Raw genomic sequence first — 25,919 nt, 5'->3', positions numbered from 1 at the left:
TCTATTACTTGATATTACTAATACGCAAACTTCTGAGTAGGAGGACACATTTGCATTTGGTATATGCGTGTGCACGCACACACACATATGCACACGCACGCACACGCACGCACACAGGGCCCAGAGACAGACAACATCCAGCTTTGGGATAGTCATGAACAGTAATGGGTAGATCACTCATGGATTAGTAAAAGTCTTAAAGAAGTCCAAATTTTAGCCTTAATAAATGGTCCTGGCATTTAATCACTTGTTATATAATAACTGGCCTGATAAGCAGAGTTTTAGCTCTAAGATGCTTATAAAAAGGGAACAATCAAAATACGTCTCTCAATTTTCTAAAAATACTTTGCTAATTGTTGACCCTTCTTTATTTTTTCTTTCTTTTTTTGAGATGGAGTCTTGCTCTGTCACCCAGGCTGGAGGCTGGAGAGCAGTGGCACAATCTTGGCTCACTGCAGCCTCCATCTCTCGGGTTCCAGCAATTCTCCTGCCTCAACCTCCCAAGTAGCTGGAACTACAGGCATGTGCCACCACACTGGCTAATTTTTGTATTTTTAGTAGGGATGCGGTTTCACCATGTTGGTCAGGCTGACCTGTAACTCCTGACCTCAAGTGATCCACCTGCCTCAGCCTCCCAGAGTGCTGGGATTCCAGGCATGAGCCACCGCGCACAGCCAAGCTGACACTTCTGTGATGTAAACAGCTGTGTTTTCCAATATGGTAGTCACTAGCCACACATGGCTACTCAAATTAGTTGAAATCAAACAAAATTAACTTCTCAGTTGCACTCAACCCATTTCAAATGCTCAGTGGCCACATGCAGCCATGGTCATTGTTTGGACAGCTCACATAAAGATCATTCCCATCCCTGCAGAAAGTTCCATCGGACAGTGCCCGTAGAGCGCAATAAACACAACGGGCAAGGTGGGAAAACCTCTTAATGGCTGAAAATACCAACTTTCCAAGTGGAGACTTTAGTTTTTGGTGCTGGGTTGGAGCAGAACTCAGAAATATAACCGTTGCCACATAGTCATAATTTTCAGGAAGAAAAAACTAAGTGAGAATACGACAGAACAAACGAAAGAAAAGATTACCTCCGCATTATTGATGTTCTGCATCCCCAGAATGCCAACGTAATTCCTACAGACATTTATTTGTTAGGCAACACTATATTTGCGCCACCACGCGAAATTCTGGGGGCTGGTAGAAGAGGAGGAAGAGAGGAGAAAGAGGAGAAGATGAAACGTCCATCCTCCAAGGGCTCACTAGCTAGTAGGAAGACAGAGACACCATTCAAATGGAAGCACCAGCCAGGTCAATGGCAAAGAGGCCAGGGAGAGTATCTTCAGCATGCAAGCCTCTAGGATGGTCTTCAGTGGGGCTGCAATTATCCGAGAGGGTGCTGAGGCTGGTTGGGGTAAGCCTGAGAGGGAAGGCCTTCCCCCTGGAGCAGCTGGTGATGGTTAAACAGAAAGCACATCCTAGACCTGCAGACACGTGGACACAGATCACGAACACAGGGGATGTGCGATGTTGTCTGAGGGGACACTAACGGTGTGACAGAAGTGTCCACCAAAGCCACAGCAAAGGAGCCAGAGGCTGGAAGAGCCAGCAGATCCAATGAGAGGGGTTCAAGAATGAAGGTGTGCCAAACAGGGGAAAAAGTAGGAGAAAAAGCTTACCTGCAGTTAAAGAAAGGCACATTTTAAATAACTGCCCATTATATTGGCAAATGTTAAAAGTTATAAAGTTGAGTTTTACTAGATGAAAACAGTCCTGGAGATGGATGGTGGTGATGGGAATGTTAAAAATTATAAAGTTGAGTTTTACTAGATGAAGAGAGTCCTAGAGATGGATGGTGGTGATGGGTGCAGAACATTAGGAATGTTTTCAATGCCATGAACTATACACTTAAAACGGCATAGATGGTAAGTCTTATGTGTATTTTACTATAATAAACATTTTGAGGAAAAAAAAAGGTACAAAGTTGAGTGTTGGCAAGAGTGCTGGAAAACAGGTCACTGTCCTGTCAGTGGTCAGGTAAACTGAGTCAACCTCAGTGGAGGGCAACTTGGCAGCATGAACTAAAAGCCCTAAAAAGTAGCTGTTAGGCCGGGCACAGTGGCTCATACCTGTAATCCCAGCACTTTGGGAGGCTAAGGCAGGTGGATCACGAGGTCAGGAGATCGAGACCATCCTGGCTAACAAAGTGAAACCCTGCCTCTACCAAAAATACAAAAATTAGCCAGGCGTGGTGGCACATGCCCGTAGTCCCAGCTACTCAGGAGGCTGAGGCAGGAGAATCACTTGAACCTGGGAGGCGGAGGTTGCAGTGAGCCGAGATCGCGCCACCACACTCTAGCCTGGGCAACAGAGCAAGACTCCGTCTAAAAAAAAAAAAGGAAGAAAAAAAGTAGCTGTTAAAAAGGAATAGCTGGCCAGGCACAGCGGCTCATGCCTGTAATCCCAGCACTTTGAGGGGCTGAGGGGGGCAGATCACCTGAGGTTAGAAGTTCAAGACCAGCCTGGCCAACATGGTGAAACCCTGTCTCTACTAAAAATACAAAAATTAGCTGGGCGTGGTGGCACATGCCTGTAGTCCTAGCTACTTAGGAGGCTGAGACAGGAAAATGGCTTGAACCTGGGAGAAGGAGGTTGCAGTGAGCCGAGATCACTTACTCCACTGCCAGCCTGGGTGACAGAGTGAGACTCTATCTCAAAAAAAAAAAAAAAAAAGAAAGAAAGAAAGGAAATCTTCTTCCTCCACCTCTGTCCTCAGTTCCCCCCTCCAGAGATAGCCCCTGCTGACGGTTTTTAGGCATTCTTCCTGTTTAACAGGTGCATGTTTTTATGGCTAATATAGGTCAATACTGTACATTCATAACACATACAATAAAATCCCAGTGGAACGCACAAGAGAGGAGAGGCAAGAATTCACTTATTGAAGAATCCTGGCCCAGATGCTTAAGTGAGCATTTTTGAAGGGGTGTTTGCAGAATATGTGGTTCAAACTTAACAGTCAGAGAAGCGGTGTGAAAAAGATGCTGAGCTGTTTTCTCAGTTAACATCTCCAGGTCACTGCGTGATTTTAAGGCAGGAGGATCCCTTGAGCCCAGGAGTTCAAGACCAGTCTGGGCAACATGGTAAAACCCTATCTCCAGAAAAAATACAAAAATCAGCTGGGTGGAATGGTGCACCCTTCTAGTCCCAGCTACTTGGGGGTGCTGAGATGGGAGGATCACCTGAGCCCAGGAGGTTGAGGCTGCAATGAGCCGTGTTCGCACCACTACACTCCAGCCCGGGTGACAAAGACAGACCTTGTCTCTAAAAAAAAAAAAAAGTTATCCACTACTTCTGTGCCTCAATGTAGCCACTTGCAAGGTGGACACCAACATCCCCCACTTCCAAAGCAGGGGCACCGTGTTCTATAATTAACGTTGACAAGATGCTCCAACATGCTCTGATGAAAACGAGAGGAATTTTGGTGAGCTCCCCAGCTAAGGCATGTGTAACTGCAGTCTGATGAATGTTCTATTTAAAGATGTACTCCAGGGCCACGTGCGGTGGCTCACACCTGTAATCCCAGCACTTTGGGAGGCTACGGCAGGCAGATCGAATTGAGCTCAGGAGTTTGAGACTAGCCTAGGCAACACAGCGAAACCCCATTTCTACTAAAAATCCAAAAATTAGCCGGGTGTGGTGGTGCATGCCTGTAATCCCATCCACTCAAGAGGCTGAGGCAGGAGAATCATGAACTGGGGAGGAAGAGGTTGCAGTGAGCCAAGACTGTGCCATTGCACTCCAGCCTGGGCAACAGAATGAGACTCTGTCTCAAACATAAATAAAAATGAATAAATAGAGATGTACTCCTTATATTTTAACCCAATAGTTATTTAGCATTTATAAATCATACTATCAAAGATGAGTACTTTGTAAATATTTGGTTAAATTGTCCCTTAAAACAGCCATATTGGGCTGGGTGTGGTGGCTCACACCTGTAATCCTGGCACTTTGGGAGGCCTAGGTGGGAGGATTGCTTGAGCCCAGGAGTTTGAGACCAGCCTGGGCAACATAGTGAGACCCCCATCTCTACTAAAAATAAAAATTAAAAAAAAATCAGCCAGACATGGTGCCATATGCCTGTAGTCTCAGCTACTTGGGAGGCTGAAGTGGGAAGATCACTTAAGCATAGGAGATCAAGGCTACAGTGACCCATGATAGCACCATTGTACTCCAGCCTGGGCAAGAGAGCGAGACTTGGTCTCAAAACAAAGAAACCAACCCAGCCACATCCTCAAGGTGGGGAGAGAGAAGGCCTGTAGAAAGTTGGAAGCATGTCCTGCCAAGGGCATGGCTGAGAAGTGGACACAGGCATAACAACGTCTACTTAGATGGGCTCTCCCCCCACCGTCTCCCCTGTACCCCACCACTTCTATCCCTGAGCTCCCAGAGCCCATCAGACAACCCCGGCCAGGCTCTGGGCCATGTGCACGTGCAGCAGGGGAGGGGGCGTGCCGAGGACTCACGGGCCATCCTCACGCAGAACGCCACAAGCCCAGCCTGTGGTACGCGGGATGTGCCACCACACAGCACATCATGGTGTAAATGGGAAGTGCATCCCACTTCAGGGGCAGGGGCAGGGTGTGGCTGGTCTCTGGAGCAGGCTCCACCTAGCGCTTGGTCATCTCTTGGCCCCAGTGTCCCCGTCTTCAATGGGGACAGGAACAGTGCAAATTTCATAGGGCTGTCTTAAGGATCACAAAGGCTGAATACCTCTGAGGGGCATTACGCTGAGAATAATGCCAGGCATCTGGTTAACCCTAAGTCAGTGTTAGACTCTGAGTGGTTTCCTGTGACTCAGGCGAGTAAGAGAATTACTCATACTTCCACAATCCCCTTGCTGAACCCTCTTTCTTCAGCGGTCCTCATTTGTCCTTCTTACAGGAACATAGAGTTTAGAATTCAGAGTCAAATCCTGGGTTTGCTCCTGGCTCTTTCATTCAGTATGTGACATTAGGCATGTTGGTTAACCTCTCACTGAAACTTAGGTTCTTGAGATGTATATTTTATATATATATATATATATATTTTTTTTTTTTTTTTTGAGACAGAGTTTCACTCTTGTCGCCCAGGCTGGAGTGCAATGGCACGATCTTGGCTTACTGCAACCTCCGCCTCCTAGGTTCAAGCGATTCGCCTGCCTCAGCCTCCTCAGTAGTTGGGATCACAGGCACCTGCCATCATGCCTGGCTAATTTTTGTATTTTTAGTAGACACAGGGTTTTACCGTGTTGGTCAGGCTGGTCTTGAACTTTTGACCTCAGGTGATCCACCCACCTCAGCCTCCCAAAGTGCTGGGATTACAGGCATGAGCCATGGTGCCTGGCCAATTTTTAAAATTTTTAATTATTATTATTTAAGACAGGGTTTCACTCTGTCACCCAGGCTGGAGTGCAGTGGTGCAACCATGGGTCACTGCAGCCTTGACCTCCTGGGCTCAAGAGATCCTACCACCTCAGTCTCCTGAGTAGCTGGGATTATAGACATGTGCCACCACACCCGGCTAATATTTGCATTTTTGTAGAGACAGGGTTTCCCTATGTTGTCCAGCCTGGTCTCAAACTCCTTGGCACAAGTAATCTGCCCACCTCGGCTTCCCAAAGTGCTGGGATTACAGGCATGGGCTACCAGGCTCGGCCGATCTTTATCATGGGAGTAACAATATCTATCACAGTATTTTTGTAAGCATTAAATGTGATAAAGTAGGTAAGAAAAAATGCTGCCACCATGTGTGGAACACAGGGCTTCATAAGGGGCTGCTAACCCTCCCCTCCGCCTGTTTCACTAGGAGAAGGAGTGATCCCCTGAGGGAGTTCAGATGGCGCTTCTGTAGACCCTGGGAAGCTGGCAGGAGCTGACACTTGTGTTATAGAATTTCAAACACCTGCCAAATACATTTCAAACCGTCTAGACACCTCGTTCCTAAAGTGTGGTCTGAGAACTTCACAGCATAGACTTCGCCAGATCCCAGGAGCTCACCAAAAATGCACCTGCAGCTCCTCATGTCACGTCCATCCCGCAGCTACTGATTCGGAATCTGCATTTTAAGACCCCCAGTGACTCCCATACTCATAAGAGCTGGGAATCACTGGCCCAGAGTTCAGTCCTCTTTTGGCTACACAACCTTTGGCATGTGACTTAATCTCTCTAAGCCTCCATTTCTTTACACGTAAAATGAGGTTGCATGCAATACCTACCCTAGAGGGTGGTTATGAAGATAAAACGAGATAGCTTAGTTAAGCTTTTAGTACAGAGTCCAGCACATCATAGTAAATGCTGGCAATTTAGATAAAATATTTAGATGACTTACATAGCAAATCAAGATACTATATTATCTCATTAGATGTTTACAAAACCTTGTGCTGTGGGCAGAACAGGTATCAATTATCATCTTCATTTTATAGAGGGGTAGGTACACAGGCTTGAGTGGGAGGCAAGACGTGAACTCTCAAGAGGCTGTGTGCAAGTTCCAGCAGGAGAGGGGGACTGACCTCACACCCTCGCCTAAAGGACAGTCTGTCTGGGGACAGCTTGAGTGGAGTCCACAGCAGCAGAGAAGGGACACCCGTTCTGTCCAGCCTACCAGGGCAGTCACATCAACTCTGCAAGCAACAGCTAGTGGCACCTGCCCAGGCAAGGCACCTCAGCTGAACTAGAATGCAGGTTTTCCGATTCCAAGGTTGGCTTTCTCTCATACCCGAAGCATTCACTCCAGGCTGGGTTAGTCCTGGTGGGAAGGTGGAATAATTATTTCCCTAGACGCCTTTACTAGGGGAGCTCTCACTTGTGGTGTGGACAGCGGGGGAAGAGCGCCCCACAGGCTTTATGTTTTCAATAGTTTCCATCAGAGGCCAGGACAGATTTTAACCAGAGGCCGCTGGTCTTGCAGACTCAAGGGCTAACTCGGCAGGTGTGGGCCCTGCAGGAAGCCTTTGGGCTTTGGTGCAGGCTTGAAGCCGGCAGGGAGCTCTGTGGACACAGAGGAGCCTCAGGGGCTGGTGATTAGGTGGAAGCCTTTCCCTGTACTGAACAGTTTTCCAGACTGACCTTGAATCCTGACCTGCCTTGGGCCAGGCCTGCCCTAATAGAAGCGCTGACTGGTAATGATGTTTTTCTGATGGCTGTTTTTCCATAAAACCAAAGAAAACATAAATCTACAGAGAAGGCAGGCTAGAAAGTTCTGGAAGACAACATGAAGGTGAACAGCATGGAGGCCTTGTGGGGCTCAGGGTACCCTGGTGGTGACGTTGACCGCAGTGTCAGACTGGCTCCGTCTCTCTGTCTGGCCCGCACACTGCCCAGAGCCCGTGGCAAGAAGATGCTTCTCAGAGGCCATGTCATTCTGGGATTTGGAGAGCTCTAAAAGGCAAACACAAGGGTTGACGGGTGGCAACACGCAGCTTTGCTGAGACTTGTGGGAGCCTCTTCTGGGGTTCTCTGAACCCACAGACAGTAGGTCGCAAGGTCCCAAGAGGGCAAAGTGCACAGAGGCGCAAGAGTGGCACATCCCCTCACCAAGAGCAGAGGCGTCGGGAGGGTGAGCAGACAGTGTGCTGGATCAGGGCAGGAGAAGGCTGGCTTCCTTCAAGGTCCCGCTGTGGTCACCCGGGCCATAGTCAGGGTGAGGTGAAGGGAAATCATCCACCCAAGCTCCCCTGCGTTCCAGGTCACACATATGTGTGTACACTCGTCCAAACACGAAGGTGGCAGCCTACCAAACAAGCTGGCTTTCTAGGGGTTCCTTACAAAGATGTTACAACTTAACACCATTTCTTGTGACTCTCTGAAGTGAGGTAAAAATAAGATTTGGGGTGTCCTCATAACAATTATAGTAAGCAAACCCTGGAAAGATGACTGTAAACAAATTTGTTTTTACAGTGTAATAGTGGTCTAGAATAAAGATGAATAAAGGTCGAAGGAAGGAAGCCACACACAGAAGTGAGAGAACCACCTTGAAGATGGTTTCATCCTTCAAAGATGGTTTCATTTTCCCTTGAGACCCCCATTCCTCCAAACGAGGACCTTAAAACTGTCTCTAGATCTGTGCTGTCTGGTAGAGAGACAATGCAAGTCACACATATTATTTTAAATTTTTATAGTAGCCACATTTAAAAAGTTTAAAAAAAAAACAGGTAAAATTAACTCTATATTTATTTATTTTATTTATTTTTGAGATGGAGTCTCACTCTGTTGCCCAGGCTGGAGTGCAATGATGTGATCTCGGCTCACTGCAACCTCTGCCTTCTTGGTTCAAGCAATTCTCGTGTCTCAGCCTCCCAAGTAGCTGGGATTACAGGTGTGTGTCACCATACTCGGCTAAGTTTTGTATTTTTAGTAGAGACAGGGTTTCACCATGTTGGCCAGGCTGGTCTCGAACTCCTGAGGAGCTCAAGATATCCACCCACCTTGGCCTCCCAAAGTGCTGGGATTACAGGCTTGAGCCCGGCCAAATTAATTTTAATTCTATATTTAGTTTAACACAATATATCCAAAATATTAAAGCATGTCATCAATATTAAAGTTATCCATGAAATATTTTACTTCTGTTGGATTCCAAGCCTCTGAAACCCAGTGTGTTCACTTTGGTAGTGCATCTTGCAGCCATATTTCAGGGGCTCAAAAGCGACACGTGGTTAGAGGCTACTGCAATGGACAGCGTGGCTCTCGACCTCCCTGGCTGGCTTTGGATCCACTCCTTGGGATGTTATGGCATGAATCCTCTATCCTCTCGCTATGTATGGGTTCTCTCCCGCCTGCACTGCCCAGGACTGAGTCCTGCAGTGACATTTTCCTCTAGAGAGGGAAATTCAACACACGCTCCCCGAAACTGCTGGGGTGTCCAGCTTCTCCACCAGGATGCCTCCTAGCCTCCCCTGATAGCAATGCCATCCCAAATCCTCAAGGTGACCATCGAGAAACACTGGGGTATCTTTCTAAGGCCAGCAGCTCCCAAGGTACTAGCACGCACCAGATCCTCAAAGTGGACAAAATAAAGGACACACTCAGATGGCCCATCCCAGTCTGGGCTGTGACGCTGTGAGGGGCTCTAATTTCTAACCCCTTAGGAGGAACTGGTCCCCCAGCAATCTCTTTGTGCCCACCCCAAAGCCTCGGCCTATATGGGCCATTTAAAGTTCACAGACAAGGGGAGAGGACGGGCCTTCTTGAGAAATTTGGGCCCTAAGAAATAGGTTTATGGGTCAGTATTATTAGGGGACAAAGGATAAGGAAGAGAAAGAAATGCAGATTGCTTCTGAGCAAGACCAGTTTTCTCATTTCCTCTTCCCCCTTCTAAGGGGGACGACAAAGCTGACATCTTCTAGAAATGTACTGATAATACACAGAGCTGCGGTCACTCATTTCCTCCCGCTGGTTTGACTTCGTTGGGCAGCTTCAGCAGCTAGAGGTTGTAATTCTGGGTCAGCTTTCAAAACCCCTCAGGGGCAAGGCCACCCTTCAGCACCCGCGCCAGTGCAGAGTCTGGGGCCCTCCACAGCCCCTCCCCGAGGACCTCAGGTGCCAATCTGACTTCCTCCCCTGAGAATGAGGCTTCCCTCTGCACCCACTTCTGTAGGGAAACAGGCAGCAAAAAGATAACAGGGGCACGAGAAGAAGAGCTCAAAATCCAAAGCAATAGGAGTCAGCGCCTACAGGACAGGAGAAGGGTGTGTGTGTGGTCACGTGTCCTGTTCCTGCAGAACCAGGGGAAGCACTTGGGAAAGGTCAGAGGCAAAGCACCACTCCCAGGAACCAGAAAGCTGGGGTTTTCTATCTCTGCCTCTGGGCAGGGGGTGGGGGTGGGGTGGGGGAGTGGGTGCTGGGGTGTGTGTGTGTGTGTGTGTGTGTGTATAGGTTATGTGGTTTAGTCAGCTTCCCACATCTGAGAAGGGATGCTTGCTGCTTTGCTCTTGTAAATTCCCCCACACCTCACCCAGGGACTAGCTCTAGTCGTCCAACTGGGTATTTCACTGGTTAGCCTCAAGTGTGTGAGCAGGTACACAGGCCAGGCTATGGGGTGGCCGTCTGACAGCTGTGAGCACATCCAATGCACCTGTGTGTAGGGCTGGGAGCGTCCAGAAGGCGCGTGTGTGCTGACGTGTGTCCCACCTCTCTGGATTTCGGTGGCTGAGGGATGACAGGGCTGGGGCTAACTCCAAGGCACTGATTCCACAGTGGCAGTGGTGGGAGACAATTCACAGAAGCCACATAGATTTGGAGAAGGGCTGTTCATCTAGAAAGACATACAGGGAAGGGTGGACTAGCACCTACTGGGGTGTGGGTGGGAAAACAGCACCAACAAGAGAACAGGCAGCCAGGACAGCTGGAAAACAAATTCCAGGCCAAGGAGCACAGAGCGGGGGTACTGTCAGCGAGCCCCGCAGGGTGGGAGCAGTGATTTTTAAGCCACCAAGTGCTCTTAGCAAATAGGCTCATGAAATTCAGCTGCTTCCTCCCTCTGAACAAGGAAGGAACAGACCATTGCATGAGACAGTCACTGTTTCTGTTCATCTGAAGAGCAGTGCTCTGACGTCCATTGTCATCGTGTGACAGCTGAGACAGGGCTCATGAGGAATATGGACAACTAATTAAAGTCATATAAAGAGACTGTCTCAGAGCCAAGTGCAGCACTGAGACCATCTGCACGCAACTGCAGAAAAGGGGATGATGAAGAGAAGCCGAGCAGAAACACAGTGAAAAAGAAATCCATGCCTAAGGACACTTGAGCCCACTAAGGACATTTTCTAAACACCTGACCAGCCCTGGGCATCTTAGGAGGCATGAAAAGGAGTCTGTCCTCTGGGACTTGCATTTTAAGATAAATAGAGAAAAAAGTATCTGAACAGAGAGAACACTGAAAGACACAATATTCCAAATGGAAGTGGTTCCGGGTTACGTGCACCGGAAAATCACAGGATTACTGCTAACCGAAGAAAATACATTTACCAAGGAGAAAAGGAGAAAGGTGAAGTAATTCCATGCAGATGATAGATATTGGGCCCCACCAGCCTGAAAGGTTCTGGTTTTAGATCCCCTGAAATTACATCTTTCTTTTCTTCTCTTTTTTTTTTTTGTTTTTTTTTTTTTTTGTTTGTTTTTTGAGATGGAGTCTTGCTCTGCTGCTAAGGCTGTAGTCCAGTGGTGTGATCTCGGCTCAATGCAACCTCCGCCTCCTGGGTTCAAGTGATTCTCCTGCCTCAGCTTCCCCAGTAGCTGGGATTACAAGCACCCACCACCACGCCCAGCTAATTTTTGTATTTTTAGTGGAGACGGGGTTTCACCATGTTGGCCAGACTGGTCTCGAACTCCTGAATTCAAGTGATCCACCCACCTTGGCCTCCCAAAGTGCTGGGATGACAGGTGTGAGCCACCAGGTCCAGCCCTGAAATTGTCTCTTTACGTTTTCTCTGTTGGTCCTCAGGGAAGTCTAAACTCCTTTGCCCATGACGCTGAGCTAGGCAGGTTTTGGCAGGAGTAGGGGAAACTGAGCCAGCCTTGTAGACTGAAATGGCATTTCCTTCCCACAAGGAACCATAGGCCTGCTCTGTTGGGAAAGAGGTGAAGGGTCAGGTGCTGTGGCTTTCCCCGGGGTCCAGACACAAAGTGAGTGGCCTGAGGGACAGTGCCAACTGAGATCACCGGCCAGGCCCTAGCCAGTGGGCTCGGCTGGTCTGGAGGGTGGTGGGAAAACACATCATGAAGCATGCACTTACTTTTCACGTGGGTAGCAAGAGACAGAAACAAATTTTCCACGGACTTATTAAATCCTCTATACTGACCAAGTTCCTGTAACTAAAACAGAGACAGAAGGAGAGAATGAGAATTATGCTTGATGACTTGTGTTTGCCTCAGCAGCGTCCAGGCTGCCAATCCCAAAACACTGGCATGTGGGTGTGTGGGCATGAGTGTGGGTGTGGTGCTGGGGGTGCAGGTGGGCGTGGCTGTATGCATGCAGGCCTGGAGGTGGACAGCAGTCTTCCGGAGGGGTAGGCATCCTCTTTATTCAGTGTCTCGCCCTGCTTTTGATATTCACATTGAAGGAGCATTATCAGTGGGTTGTTGACAAGATGACAAGTACCCCTGGGAAATGATGACTGGCATTTCACTGGCTCAAAGACTGTACTCAAGTAAATTACTGCTTGTTTAACCTCTTTTCTCCTATGGCTCCACCCCAACTCCATGCAGAGTGGGATGTCAACAGTGGCAGAATGCGGGTGGCACAGAGGATAAGGATGGTAAAAGCTACAAGGTGACCAGCTGAGAGCTGAGGGGCTCCACTTCCCAAAGCAGAAGAGAAGGAAAAAAAAGATAAAACAACAGAAAGGAGTTCACTTCCTTCTCCAAGTCTCATTCATTCATCCATCCATCCACCCATCTAGCCACCAAACCTTCATCCATCCTACCATCCATCCAATCATCCATCAGTCCGATAAATACATCTTGAGCATGTAGGTACTGAAACAACTCTGGAGAATTTGAAATTTCAAGGAGAAAGGAGAGCAGGATTTTGAAGGTCACCCCAGAGTCTCAGTTTGAAATTGAAAAAGAAGGCTGGGCGCAGTGGCTCAAGCCTGTAATCCCAGCACTTTGGGAGGCTGAGACGGGCGGATCACGAGGTCAGGAGATCAAGACCATCCTGGCTAACACGGTGAAACCCCGTCTCTACTAAAAAATACAAAAAACTAGCTGGGCGAGGTGGCGGGCGCCTGTAGTCCCAGCTACTCCGGAGGCTGAGGCAGGAGAATGGCGTGAACCCGGGAGACGGAGCTTGCAGTGAGCTGAGATCCGGCCACTGCACTCCAGCCTGGTCGACAGAGCGAGACTCTGTCTCAAAAAAAAAAAAAAAAAAAAGAAATTGAAAAAGAACGTATGTGATTCTTCTCTCTTATCAGCATTATATATTTTTGGGTTTGGATCATAACCTCAAAGACAGTCTCAAATGCCATAATCCCAAATGTTGAAAGATCAAAATCTCTAAAGTCGAAATCCCTAAAGATTAAAATCCCTAAAGTCTACATCCCCAACATCTAAAATCCCCAAAAATCACAATTACGGGATAGTTGCATCATGTTAGGGGACCTATTACCTTGTTACTGCCTGTATTAAATTAAGTATGACTTAAGGAGAGCCTATGGGTACCAGGTTGACAAGGGGTGGACTTAATTAATTAATGACACCTTAATTATAGATATCTACTTGACTTGATTCAGGAATACCTAGAAGCCTGGTAAGGCATTATTCTGGGTGTGTCTGTGAGGGTGTTTCCAGAGGAGATCAGTGTGAGTCTCAGTGGATTAGGTTAGAAAGATCTGCCCTCAATACTGGCATGTACCATCACTCAACCAGGGGCCTAAGGAGAACAAACACAGCAAGGGAATTGGTTTCTGAGAGCTGGAACAGACTTTTCTTCTGCTGCCTTGGACATCAGAACTCCAGGCTGATTGGCCACTGGACTCCAGGACTTAGACCAGATGCTCCCTGGGTCCTGTGGCTTTCAGCTTTGAACTGAGAGTTACACTGTCAGAGCTGTGTGAACCAGGGCAACTCCATCTTGAATAGGCGCTGGGTAAAATGAGGCTGAGACCTACTGGGCTGCATTCCCAGATGGTGAAGGCATTCTAAGTCACAGGATGAGATAGGAGGTCAGCACAAGATACAGGCCATAAAGACCTTGCTGATAAGACAGGTTGCAGTAAAGAAGACAGCTAAAATCCACCAAAACCAAGATGGCGACAAGAGTGACCTCTGGTCGTCCTCGCTGCTACATTCCCGCCAGTGCCATGACAGTTTACAAACACCACGGTAACATCAGGAAGCTACCCTACACAGTCTAAAAAAGGGGAGGCATGGATAATCCACTCCTTGTTGAGCAAGTCATTGAGAAATAACCATAAAAATGGGCAACCAGCAGCCCTCAGGGCTGTTCTGTCTATGGAGTAGCCATTCTTTATTCCTTTACTTTCCTAATAAACTTGCTTTCACTTTACTCTATGGACTCGCCCTGAATTCTTTCTTCCTCGAGATCCAAGAACCATCTCTTGGGGTCTGTTTCCTGTAACAACACCATCAGCTTTCCTGATGCTGACCCCTTGGGACTTGGACTGACTCATGCTACTGGTATCCCAAGGTCTCCAGTCTGCAGATGGCCTGCGGAGAGACTTCTCAGCTGCCACGATCACGTGAGCCAATTCCCCTAGTAAGACCCTTCTCATATATCTATATACGTATCCGATTGGCTGTGTCTACCTGGAGAACCCTAATACAGATTTGGTATTGAGGAAGTCAACTATCATTCAGCTGTTCATAATTGTTATACCCATGTGACTGTCATTAGTATATCTGAGTGTTTATGCTTGTAAAAATATGCATGCTGTTTTTGCCCTATGTATTGTGTAAAGTGGCCAATGAAGTGTTCTGTCATGGTTTTTGTTTTTAGTTTGTTTGTTTAGAGACAGTCTTGCTGTGTTGCCCAGGCTGGAATGCAGTGGCGCAATGCAGCCTTGGCCTCCTGGGCTCAAGGGATCCTCCTCCCTCAGCCTCCTGAGTAGCTGAGCCTACAGGCATGTGCTACCACACCCAGCTAGTTTTTAAATTTTTTGTAGAGATGGGGTCTTGCTATGTTGCCCAGGCTGTTGCTATGTTTTTATATGTTTCTCAAATCCCCTTTAAATTTTTTTTTTTTTTTAGACAGAGTCTCGCTCTGTCACCCAGGCTGGAGTGCAGTGGCATGATCTTGGCTCACTGCAAACTCTGCCTCCCAGGTTCACGCCATTCTCCTGCCTCAGCCTCCCGAGTAGCTGGGACTACAGGTGCCTGCCACTAGGCCCGGCTATGTTTTATATTTTTAGTAGAGACGGGGTTTCACCGTATTAGCCAGGGTAGTCTTGGATCTCCTGACCTCGTGATCCACCAGCCTCGGCCTCCCAAAGTGCTGGGACTATAAGCGTGAGCCACCGCGCCCGGCCCCCCTTTAAAAATTTTAAATACATTTCTTCATAATAATTTTTAGATTTTCTAGAATTATATTTTTGGGATTTTGATCTTTCAGGATTCCAGCATTCAGGATGATGACACCCGAAACTATGCCTTCTGGGATTATGATCAGCTCCTGTATTCTCCCATATATACCTGCTGCCTTTAATTTATAGAATAATGAAGATAACCAAGACAATATATTTCCATGGCACTTTACAGTTTTCCAAGTACCAACACAGACATTATTTTGTTAATTTCTCACAACAGCCATGGGAGGCAAGCCAGACAAATACAGACGCTCCCTGACTTACGATGGTTTGACTTACAATTTTCTGACTTGATGATGGTGTGAAAGTAATATATATTCAGTGGAAACCGTAATTTGCATTTTGATCTTTTCTATTTTGTATTATTAGTAACATTTTTATTATTATAAAATAGGTTTTGCATTAAATGATTCTGTCCAACTGTAGGCTAACGCAAGCCTTCAGAGCACATTTAAGCAGGCTATGCTATGCTATGATGTTTGGTAGGTTAGGTGTGTATTAAACACAATTTTTTTTTGTGAGATGGAGTCTTGCTCTGTTGCCCAGGCTGGAGGGCAGTGGGACTTGGCTCACTGCAACCTCCACTTCTGAGGCTCAAGCAATTCTCTTGCCTCAGCCTCCAGAGTAGCTGGGACTACAGGTACCTGCCACCATGCTCAGCTACTTTTTGTATTTTTAGTAGAGACAGGGTTTCACCATGTTGGCCAGGCTGGTCTCGAATTCCTAGCCTCAAGTGACCCACCAAAGTGCTGGTGTGAGCCACCGTGCCTAGCTAAATATATTTTTGACTTACAATATTTTCAATTTACTATGGGTGTACTGGGACATAACCCCATCGTGAGTCAGGCAGCACCTGTAAAATTATTTCCACCTCTCAGGTGGGAAACCCAGGTAACTGCCCCAAGATGGCACAGCTAATTTCTTTGGACAGAAATGGTGCTGGTCCACTGTACATTAGAGCCTGCACACACTCAAAAGAGACACTCCCACTCTCACACACCTGTAACCAATCTTATTTCCCCTGAGACCCCAGAGACTCTACACACACGCCCAGCACAGAGCAGAGTTGGGGAAGAGGGCCGATGCCATGCCAAGAGTAAAGAGACCTCGGGTGCAGGCAGAAGGAGTCGCTGATGACACAGAGGGTCCCACGACCAGAAGGAGGAGAGAAGCTCTGTCCAGCCTTGAGGGCCCTCACTCCCCACCCCGTTTTGTGACCCGCTCCAGGCACAGTCAAATCCCTTAGCTGGGAGGTTCTGTGCCCAGCCTCAGCCTCCAAAGCTCCCCTGCTTCCTCTCCCTTCTATCCCCTACCCCCTACTAGAGAAGTGCCCAGAATGGATACATTACCCTGCCAGGACTGTGGCTGCACTGGCTCTCACTGACAGGAGGTGGAGTGGGAGGAACCACAGAAATTTTGCTGTCAAGGAAAATACAGGAATAAGAAATGGGTTGTGAACTATGCAAGTCATTAGTTTTACGAATACACAAAATGTGCCATTATTCTATAATTCTAGTTCTCCGCCTTTTTTTTTTTTTTTTTAATAACTGCCTCACTTTTTGGAAGAATAGCCAGCAGCCCTGCTTGGACCTGCTGCTCTTTGAAGGGCATGATTTCCTGGTATCTATATGAGGGTGATGCTGCCTAAAATCTGGGTACTCCGTTCTGCTCAGTCACGTGTCCTGAAACGGCCTGGGTGCTCCGGCCTGGACCCGCCACCTGGCTGCGGGGAAACCCCTGGCTCCCATCGGCGCTCCCATGTACTCTGAGCACAAACCACACCAGCAGAAGCGCCAAAAATGTTGCGGATGTGAGAATCAACCACAAAGCAAACTGGAAGCTTGTGCTAAAAGAAATGGGAAAGAATACGGGAGGAAAAAAAAGAAAAAGTCTTGATACTGGAAAATTTCATCATGGACCCAACAAAATAGCAGCTGGTGGGCAGCTTTCAGAAATAAATTAATAAATTGAGTGTAATCAGGTGTGTGAATTATGGCCGGCTTCATGACTGCTCAGTTTTTAGAATTTCATGCAAAGAAGTTCACATCTCTCAGGCCATTATTCAAGTCTATCAATGTTTATTCCACCAATATCTCTTAACGTGCCAGGCACTGCGTAAGGTGTTAGAGATAGGCATAATTAATCAAAGCAAATGCTTGCCTTAGAATTTCACTTAATGTGCAATTAAACATAATATTTAGTTTCCTTATGACATTTCAGGAGAATTTAAGAAGTAGAGCTGAATATTTAGTGAGAAAATACTATGCTAGCTAGAAGGTTTCTCATGAGAATCTGGAAACATCTCTGCTTTAATCTTTTTCAGGAACTTTATCTTTAAAAGAAAGAAAAAAAAAAAAAGAGTTACATTCCAAAGCAGTGACATGTGAAAGTCAAGAGACCTATAAGTTCTTGCAGAGTGTCCTCTGCGCTCCTACCCGGGAGGGCCTGGGACGGTCTGTCCTTTGTAACACTCACCTCAGCTTCTGATAAGATTGCAAGAGCTGCCCTCCAACTGTCTCATGTTTGCCTGCAAGAGATATCCATAGAGGGCGTTTATTAAGAATAGCACTTAGCTGATGTAAATACAGGAAATAATAGATTACAATTATTTTCTCCAGTATCATTTCTAGTGATTAAAAAGTAAGAGATCATTTGGAGATGGTAGAAATGTTCCAGAATTAGAGTGTGGAGATGGTTGTAAAACTTTGTAAATTTACTCAAAATTATTGCACTGTATGCTGAAAAGATACATTTTATGTTACGGAAATTAAACTCCCCTAAAGCTGTCATTTAAACACACACACACATTATGAAACCATAATTGTTGGGAATGACTACTTTTATTAAAAGTTGATATTGGATTAGATTTTCTAAATCTTCCATTCATCCTTTGGAAACATTTCATAATGGAATGAATCGATTCCCCTAAACTTGCCTTGTGATGAAGATTAAATTAATCTTTTAAAAACTGTAATCTACTTATTTCTAGTTATAGAGGCTAATAATTTCCTAAATAAGACTGCGTCTGATATAGTACTCTTTTTGTTTCAAGAAAAGAGGGGTTTTTATGATGTGTTAAGAGCCCAGAAATAAAACTCAGCATGTTCCCAGTTCTGTGAACACAGTGTTTCCCAGCCAAATGCATAGGAAGAGGTCAGTCCTTCCCCAGGAGGGGGCTGGGAAGCAGCATTCTCCTGCTAAGGGAGGTTCCCAGAGGGCTCCACTCTGCCCAACACACAGACCAGAACACCAGGCCTGCCAGCCTGGGAGGCAGTCCAGCTCCTCTGCCGTGTGCTTGGGGGATTTTAGCTATTCCAAAAAACCATTTACATACAGAAGCATCACTTCCATAAGACGCACTGAAGGACACAGACAGTGAGAAAATCAGATGGGCTGGCCGTTGGGAGGGCCAATAGCATCTGATGTTAAGCTCTCAACACCAAGCCCCAAGCCTCAAAGGAAGAAGGCAGCCCCGAGGTCGGGGTCCTTAGCCAGGCTGGCCACAGGGAGTGCAGGAGCGTTTGAAATCATGGCTACAGTTCCGAGGCCACCTTCCTGTGTGCATTTTCTGGGGTTCATCGGGGGGACATTTGGCTTTCACCGGATTCTATCAGGCACCTGTGACCCTTCCCCTCCCCATTAAGAAATACTTCAGACACAACGAAAAGGTACAACACAGCCTTGCCTGAAGCCCGAGCACTCAACTAGTAGGACCAGCTGGTCATGGACGAAAGCTGGCACCTGCAGGAGCACCCTTAGAGAAAACATCCAGGTCCAAGCAAAAAAAGAGACACCGTGACTGCAGTGTGCTGGCAATGGAAGCAAGAAGAAAAACAGCCACACTGCTCATCCTGCGACAAGCACAGACCTGGGACAACCAGCGCAGAGCAGTCTGTGGGCCGCGATCTACCACAGGGCGCTCCTGTCTCTGGGTCCCCCTCCCCATGTGGCCTTACCACTATCACCCTGTCCCCGGGTCCCCCATGCCCTACGTGACCTTATAGCCCTCATCTGTCACCCTGTCCCCAGGCTCCCCCACTCTACCTGACCTTACAGCCCTGTCACCCTGCTGCGAGTCCTCTGCTCTACGTGACCTTCCAGACTTCACCTGTCACCCTGCCCCCAGGCGCCCCCCCTGCCCCCCCCATGTGATCTTACAGCCCTCACTGTTACACTGCCCCGAGTTCCTCCGGTCCTACGTGGCCTTACAGCCCTCGCTGTCACACTGCCCCGGGTCCCTCCTGCCCTATGTTGCCTTTCAGCCCTGTCACTCTGTCCCTGGTTGTAGCAACAGCATCCTGAGGCACAGTCACCAAAAAGCCACATCCCTCTTCGAGAATCCGAGGCTATCAAGTTACAGCCTGGAGCCCTTCAGTGACTCCCTATGGCGCGGCCTGAAGTCCAGGCCCACGTGGCCTTCGGGGTGCCCCACCCTGTGGGGTCACTCTCCCCCCGCCTGCCTGCAGGTCTTGCCCTTTCACTCCAGCAAACAAATTGTCCCTTATTGCCCTGCCTACCCGGATGAGGCCGGCCCTGCCTGCACGATTACTGTCACCCCCACCCCGTCTCCTCCTGCTATCCCCCGTGGGCAGTTCTACCCCAGGTCCACATCTCAGACCCCAGCTAGGAAACCTCCGCTTCAGCCCGGGACGCAAATCCCCCGCGTTCCCGCTGCGGCTCCTGCGCAGCCCGGGCGTGTGCGTGGCTCTCTGCTGCCCCCTGCTGGCTGTAGCGACGCGGGGCACAGGCGGAGCCTGGGTCAAGGCTGGAGAGGGAACATTGCGCTCTGCTGGCCCCGGGGAGGGGCCCGTCACGGCGGCTCAATTCGGCACTGTGACAGCAGCCACAGACAGTAATAAAGGGCAGGCGTGCCCGTTCCCACGAAACTTCATGGGCACTGAAATTTGAATGTGTCACAAAGATTATTCTTTTGATTTTTTTTTTTTAACCACTTAAAATTGTAAAACCCGGTCAGGTGTGGTGGCTCACATCTGTAATCCCAGCACTTTGGGAGGCTGAGGCAGGCGGATCACTTGAGGCCAGGAGTTCGAGACCAGCCTGGCCAACATGGTAAAACCTCGTCTCTACTAAAAATACAAAAATTAGCCTAGTCGGGCGTGGGGGCACACGCTTGTAATTGCAGCTACTCGGGAGGCTGAAATGGGAGGATCGCTTGAACTCAAGAGGCAGAGATTGCAGTGAGCCAAGATTACACCATTGCACTCCAGCCTGAGAGACAGAACAAGACTCCATCTCAAAATAATAATAATAATAATAATAATAATGGTGATGTAAAACCCACTCTTAGCTCACAGGACATATGAAAGCATGCAGCGGGACCCGCAGGTGCCAGTCTGCCCCCTGCCCTCACTGCCCCAGTTGTGGGCTGTGGCTCTTGGCAGAGCAGGGGTTGCTAGAGACACAGAGCCCCAGGCCGGCTCCAGCCTGCAGAGCGCCAAGACCCCGGCAGATGTGAGTACTCAAGGAAGTTGGCGCAGCATTGCCCTATGTGGCTTTTACCAGCCCACTGTTGACTGTCATTTCACTTCTTCTCTTTGATTCCTCAGTTGTTTCTTCCTAGAAGCTTCCTTAAAGGGCCCTGAATTTTGACTTCTTGTTAACATGTCAACATTTGCGCAAGGAGCTGTGAGATACTCACAGACAGACATCCCTTGAGAGGCAGGTTTTTTGGATCAAGGGCCCCCACCACCCTGCCCGGCTGATGAGTGACTTTAGCAAGGATACCTGTCTTTGCCAGGGACAGGAACAGCTGTGGGCCAGGGCCCAGATCTGAGGCTGCCAGGGCTTGTCTCAGGCACACGGCTGGTTGGCAGCCGCATCTGCCAGGCACAGCACAGAGCATTTTGCACACATTTGCTGCTCAGGCAGTTGCCAGGTGTCATCCCAATTTTTTTTTTTTTTTTTTTTTTTTTGAGACAGAGTCTTGCTCTGTCACCCAGGCTGGAGTGCAGTGGCACAATATCAGCTCACTGCAACCTCCGCCTCCTGGGTTCAAGTGAGTCTCTTGCCTCAGCCTCCCAAGTAGCTGGGATTACAGGCACGTGCCACCACGCCTGGCTAATTTTTTGTATTTTTAGTAGAGACAGGGTTTCACCGTGTTAGCCAGGATGGTCTCGATCTCCTGACCTCGTGATCTGCCTGCCTCGGCCTCCCAAGGTGCTGGGATTACAAGCGCAAGCTACCGTGCCCAGCCCCCAATTTTATAAATGAAAAGCGAGGCCCAGGGATATGGTGTCATGGGTCCAAAGTCACAACGTCTACAAGTGACAAAGCTGGATTTTGTACCATAACTTGCCTAAAAAGCCTGCAGAAAGTCAGAAAGGGTACAAACATAACTTAGGGTGGGGAGGGGGTGGGGACAAGATCAAAACAGGGAGAGCCGAGGGCTGTACAGACACGGGGTCACTGCCCTGCTTCTGTCTGAACATTTTCCTGATACAAAGCCAGGGGGAAAACAGCCACATGGAAACCAACAACCACGTCCCAGAAAGCTCAGTAACTTTTTTTTTTCCGTCTCTTGTTTTTGAGACAGGGTTTTACTCTGTCACTCATGCTGGAGTGCAGTGCTGTGATCAGAGCTCACTGTAGCCTCTCACTCCAGGGCTCAAGCGATCCTCCCACCTCAGCCTCCTCCAGGAGGCAGAAGGGACTACTCGAGGCCAGGAGTTTGAGACCAGCCTGGGTCCCTCAGTGAGACTATGTCCTACAAATTTGTTTTATTTTGTTTTGTTTTGTGTGTTTTTGAGACACAGTTTCACTATTTTTGCCCAGGCTGGAGTACAATAGCGCGATCTCGGTTCACTGCAACCTCTGCCTCCTGGGTTCAAGCGATTCTCCTGCCTCAGCCTCCCAAGTAGCTGGGATTACAGGCGTGAGTTACCACGCCTGGCTAATTTCTTTTTTACGAAAAAATTTTCAAATGAGCTGGGCATGGTGGCATGTGCCTGTAGCGATCCTCCCATCCAGCTACTCAGGAGGCTGAGGTGGGAGGATCGCTTAAGCCCAGGAGTGAGAGGCTACAGTGAGCTCTGATCGCAGCACTGCACTCCAGCCTGAGCGACAGAGTAAAACCCTGTCTCAAAAACAAGAGAGGAAGGGGGAATCCAGACACACAGGTAGACGTGCACAGAGGGGAGACAATGTGGTAACAGCCCCGTGACCATGGGGGCAGAGACTGGGGGAATTGCTGAGACCCACTAGAAGCAGGAAGACGGAGGCAGCGTTCCCCCCAGCACCAGCAGAGGAAGCATGGCCCCACTGACACCTCAATTTCTGCTTCCCAGCCCCCAGAACTGGGAGAAGACACATTTCTGTTGTTGGAAGATCCCCAGGTTGTGGCACTCTGTTACTGCAGCCCCAGGAGGCAAATCCAGAGGCTGCGGGTGCTTGACTGACTACCTGCCTCTCCGGTGTCCCTTTCTGCCACCCCCCTCCCATTCACTCAGCCCCAGTCAAGCAGAGCCTCCCAGCTGCCTGTGCCCACTCCAGGCCTTGTGCCTCTCCCCACATCTCCTCTCCACTAGAGAGCCCTTCATTTACACCCCAGCTCACACTCCTCCATGACCCTCTCCCCACGGCTCCTCCCTCCTAGACAGCCCTTCATCTACACTGTCTACATTCTCATGCCTATAATCCCAGCACTTTGGGAGGCTGAGGCAGGCGGATCATGAGGTTAGGAGATCGAGACCATCCTGGCTAACATGGTGAAACCCTGTCTCTACTAAAAGTACAAAAAATTAACCAGGTGTGGTGGCGGGTGCCTGTAGTCCCAGCTACTCGGGAGGCTGAGGCAGGAGAATGGCATGAACCCAGGAGGCGGAGGGTGCAGTGAGCTGAGATCGCCCTACTGCACTGCAGCCTGGGCGACAGAGGAAAACTCCGTCTCGAAATAAATACATACATACATATATATATACTCATACATACAACATCAGTAGAAACCAACACTATTTTAACAATAGCAGGAAGCATTACTTCATTTGAGCTGTACAACCAAATGTATATTAACACAAGGTCATTGGTTTTGCACAACTTAGCTTACATGTAATTTCATTAATTCATTCACATTAAGTGCAATACACACAGGTACTGTGACAGAGATAAGAATAAGTGAAGCTGGGTGTGGTGGCTCATATCTGTAATCCCAGCACTCTGGGAGGCTGAGGTGGGAGGATTGCTTGAGCCCAGGAGTTCAAGACCAGCCTAGGTAACATAGCAAGATCCCATCTCTACAAAATAAATAAAATTTTTTTTAACACTCCCTAAGTGCTGGGGTTACAACAAAATATTTATTTTTGAGACAGAGTTTTGCTCTTGCCGCCCAGGCTGGAGTGCAATGGCGCGATCTCAGCTCACCACAACCTCTGCCTCCTGGGTTCAAGCAATTCTCCTGCCTCAGCCTCCCGAGTAGCTGGGATTACAGGCATGCACCACCACGCTTGGCTAATTTTGTATATCTCAGTAGAGAAGGGGTTTCTCCACGTTTGTCAGGCTGCTCTTGAACTTCTGACCTCAGGGGATCCACCCACCTCGGCCTCCCAAAGTGCTGGGATTGCAGGCGTGAGCCACTGCACCCGGCCTATTTATTTTATTATTCCTTTTTTTGATACAGAATCTCACTCCATCACACAGGCTGGAGTGCAGTGGCCCAATCCCAGCTCACTGCAACCTTTGCTGCCCCAGTTCAAGCGATTCTCCTACCCCAGGCTCCCGAGTAGCTGGGATAACAGGTGCACGCCACCTTGCCTGGCTAATTTTTGTATTTTTAGTAGAGATAGGGTTTCACTATGTTGGCCAAGGTGGTCTCGAACTCCTGAACTCAAGTGATCCTCCCACCTCGGCCTCCCAAAGTGCCGGGATTACAAGCGTAAGCTACCACGCCTGGCCCAATTTTTAAAAAATAAATAATAATAATAAAAAAGAACAAGTGAGTCACAACTTCTACCCACAGCAGGGCTCAGAGCATTGTGAGGATTCACACAAACTACAGATTAAGGCAGCGGACAGTCAAGAGCCGCCACGTGTGGCTCAAAAACCAGTCCTGCCCCTGAAACTGGCATGTCTATGATAAGTCATTATCCATCTATGCACCCATTTCTCAGCCTAGAAATAATAGGGATGACGCAACTTATTTCAGCTACTGATACAAATCTCTATACATGGATGACCGTCTCAAACTGGGCTCTGTCATGGTTTCAGTTGAGGATGCTAACCCCCAACCATGCCAGTGCCCTGGACTGCAATTCCTGCAGCAGATGCGGGCCCTGTTGCTCCAACTCTTCTCTCCTGGGTGACTCAGTTCACGGGGAAAGAGGACGCAGTGCAGACTCCCTGGAATGTTCCACAGCGACTCCATCAGCCTGCCACGTCATGTTGCTCGTAGCTGGCTGAGGGTGTTCACGTCCTGAACTGCATCGTCAGTGCGGTTAGGCCTCTGTCAAAGCAGGATCAGCAAATCCCCTCCTCCACTGAAAGGCCCCACAGCCGCCCTGTGTGCGGAAGGTCACGCACACCCACACGGCATGGGTCACACTGCGGTGCTACAGACAGGCAGTCAGGGGAGAAGTGGCTTTCCCCTGGCCACCTCTCTGCTGGTGTCCATGGAGTGGGAATAACATCCTGTGTAAGAAAGTATACCCTGGGGTTCCAAGTGCCACCAAAGCAAAGCACAGGTGGGGCTATCTACACGGAGCCTCCATGGGAACTGGGCAAATGTGCGCCTTCCTCAAGAGGCCATATGCCTGCCCCCAGGACGTTTGTCGTGATATATGGATCTTGTTAGAACAATACACTTTGCTGTATCTGACAAACAATCATCACAATCAATACACAATAGAAGGGGTATTTGAACAATACCCCCTTATACAAGTGGCTCCCTTGTGCAGTGTCCGACCTGTGCCACCGTAAGTCACAGTCCTGAGGGCTGACCTACACTGAAGTTTGAGTTTTCTCCAAATGCTAGAGAATGGTGAGCAAAACCAGGGGTTGGAGTGGGTGTTGGACAACTGCATTGTGTTTGAGAACTTTTTTCTTTAATGGGGAGAAAAGGTCCCGGGTGCAATACAGTTTTAAACCAATCTATAGCTCACATATTCAAAATGGAAAATCTCTCTAAAAGTTTCACCTAAAAAGAAAATCCCTCAGCTTGTAAAGAATCATGATATCCAGTCACAGATGGTTTTAGAGTAGGAGTCCAGAGCTTTTTTTTTTTTTTTTTTTTTTTTTTGAGACAGAGTCTCACTCTGTTACCCAGGCTAGAGTGCAGTGGCGTGATCTCAGCTCACGACAGCCTCTGCCTCCTGTGTTCAAGCAATTCTCCTGCCTCAGCCTCCTGTGTAGCTGGGATTACAGGTACTCACCACCACGTCCAGCTAATTTTTGTATTTTTAGTAGAGATGGGATTTTACCATGCTGGCCAGACTGGTCTCGAACTCCTGACCTCAAATGATCTGCCCGCCTCTGCCTTCCAAAGTGCTGAGATTACAGACAGTGGTGAGCCACCACACCCAGCCCAGAGCCATTTTAAGCATATTTTAGTCCTTAGGAAAATTTTAGCTAAGATAGCACTGGCTCCAAGCCACTATCCCAGGACGAAAGACGACACAGTACAGGACTGTGAATCAGCAACCAGTGCCTTCCAGGGAGCAACAATTACTAACAGAAGATTTACAATCCTGTGGGCATGAAGCATCCCCCATCTGGCATCCTTCTGCCACCAGACATTACTCTTCTGCTTAGTGACAGGAGAGAACAATACATATTCCCTTTAAAGAAGCTACCCACGGCCTATCAGGCAGACATTCTGGGCAGTAAGTCTTCC

At 48.4% G+C, this 25,919-nt stretch overlaps 1 protein-coding gene across 16 annotated transcripts in view; it reads right to left on the bottom strand.

Annotated features, from left to right (window-relative positions):
• Positions 1-25,919, bottom strand: part of SYTL3 (synaptotagmin like 3) — a 130,574-nt gene that overhangs the window by 55,136 nt on the left and 49,519 nt on the right. For 11 of the 16 annotated variants that reach the window (XM_077999601.1, XM_077999604.1, XM_077999600.1 and 8 more), the window contains 4 exons: positions 17,555-17,606; positions 16,429-16,498; positions 11,771-11,849; positions 7,294-7,418 (listed from right to left, as the gene is read on the bottom strand). In XM_077999601.1, the coding sequence (XP_077855727.1) occupies positions 7,294-7,418; positions 11,771-11,849; positions 16,429-16,498; positions 17,555-17,606 (326 nt within the window). The remainder of the gene's footprint in view (positions 1-7,293; positions 7,419-11,770; positions 11,850-16,428; positions 16,499-17,554; positions 17,607-25,919) is intronic. The other 5 variants (XM_077999609.1, XM_077999608.1, XM_077999607.1 and 2 more) reach the window with 1 other exon arrangement.

Source organism: Macaca mulatta, chromosome 4 (genome assembly GCF_049350105.2).
Source record: "Macaca mulatta isolate MMU2019108-1 chromosome 4, T2T-MMU8v2.0, whole genome shotgun sequence".
In the NCBI taxonomy this organism is placed as follows: domain Eukaryota; kingdom Metazoa; phylum Chordata; class Mammalia; order Primates; family Cercopithecidae; genus Macaca; species Macaca mulatta.
This window is presented reverse-complemented; position numbering and strand designations above follow the sequence as displayed.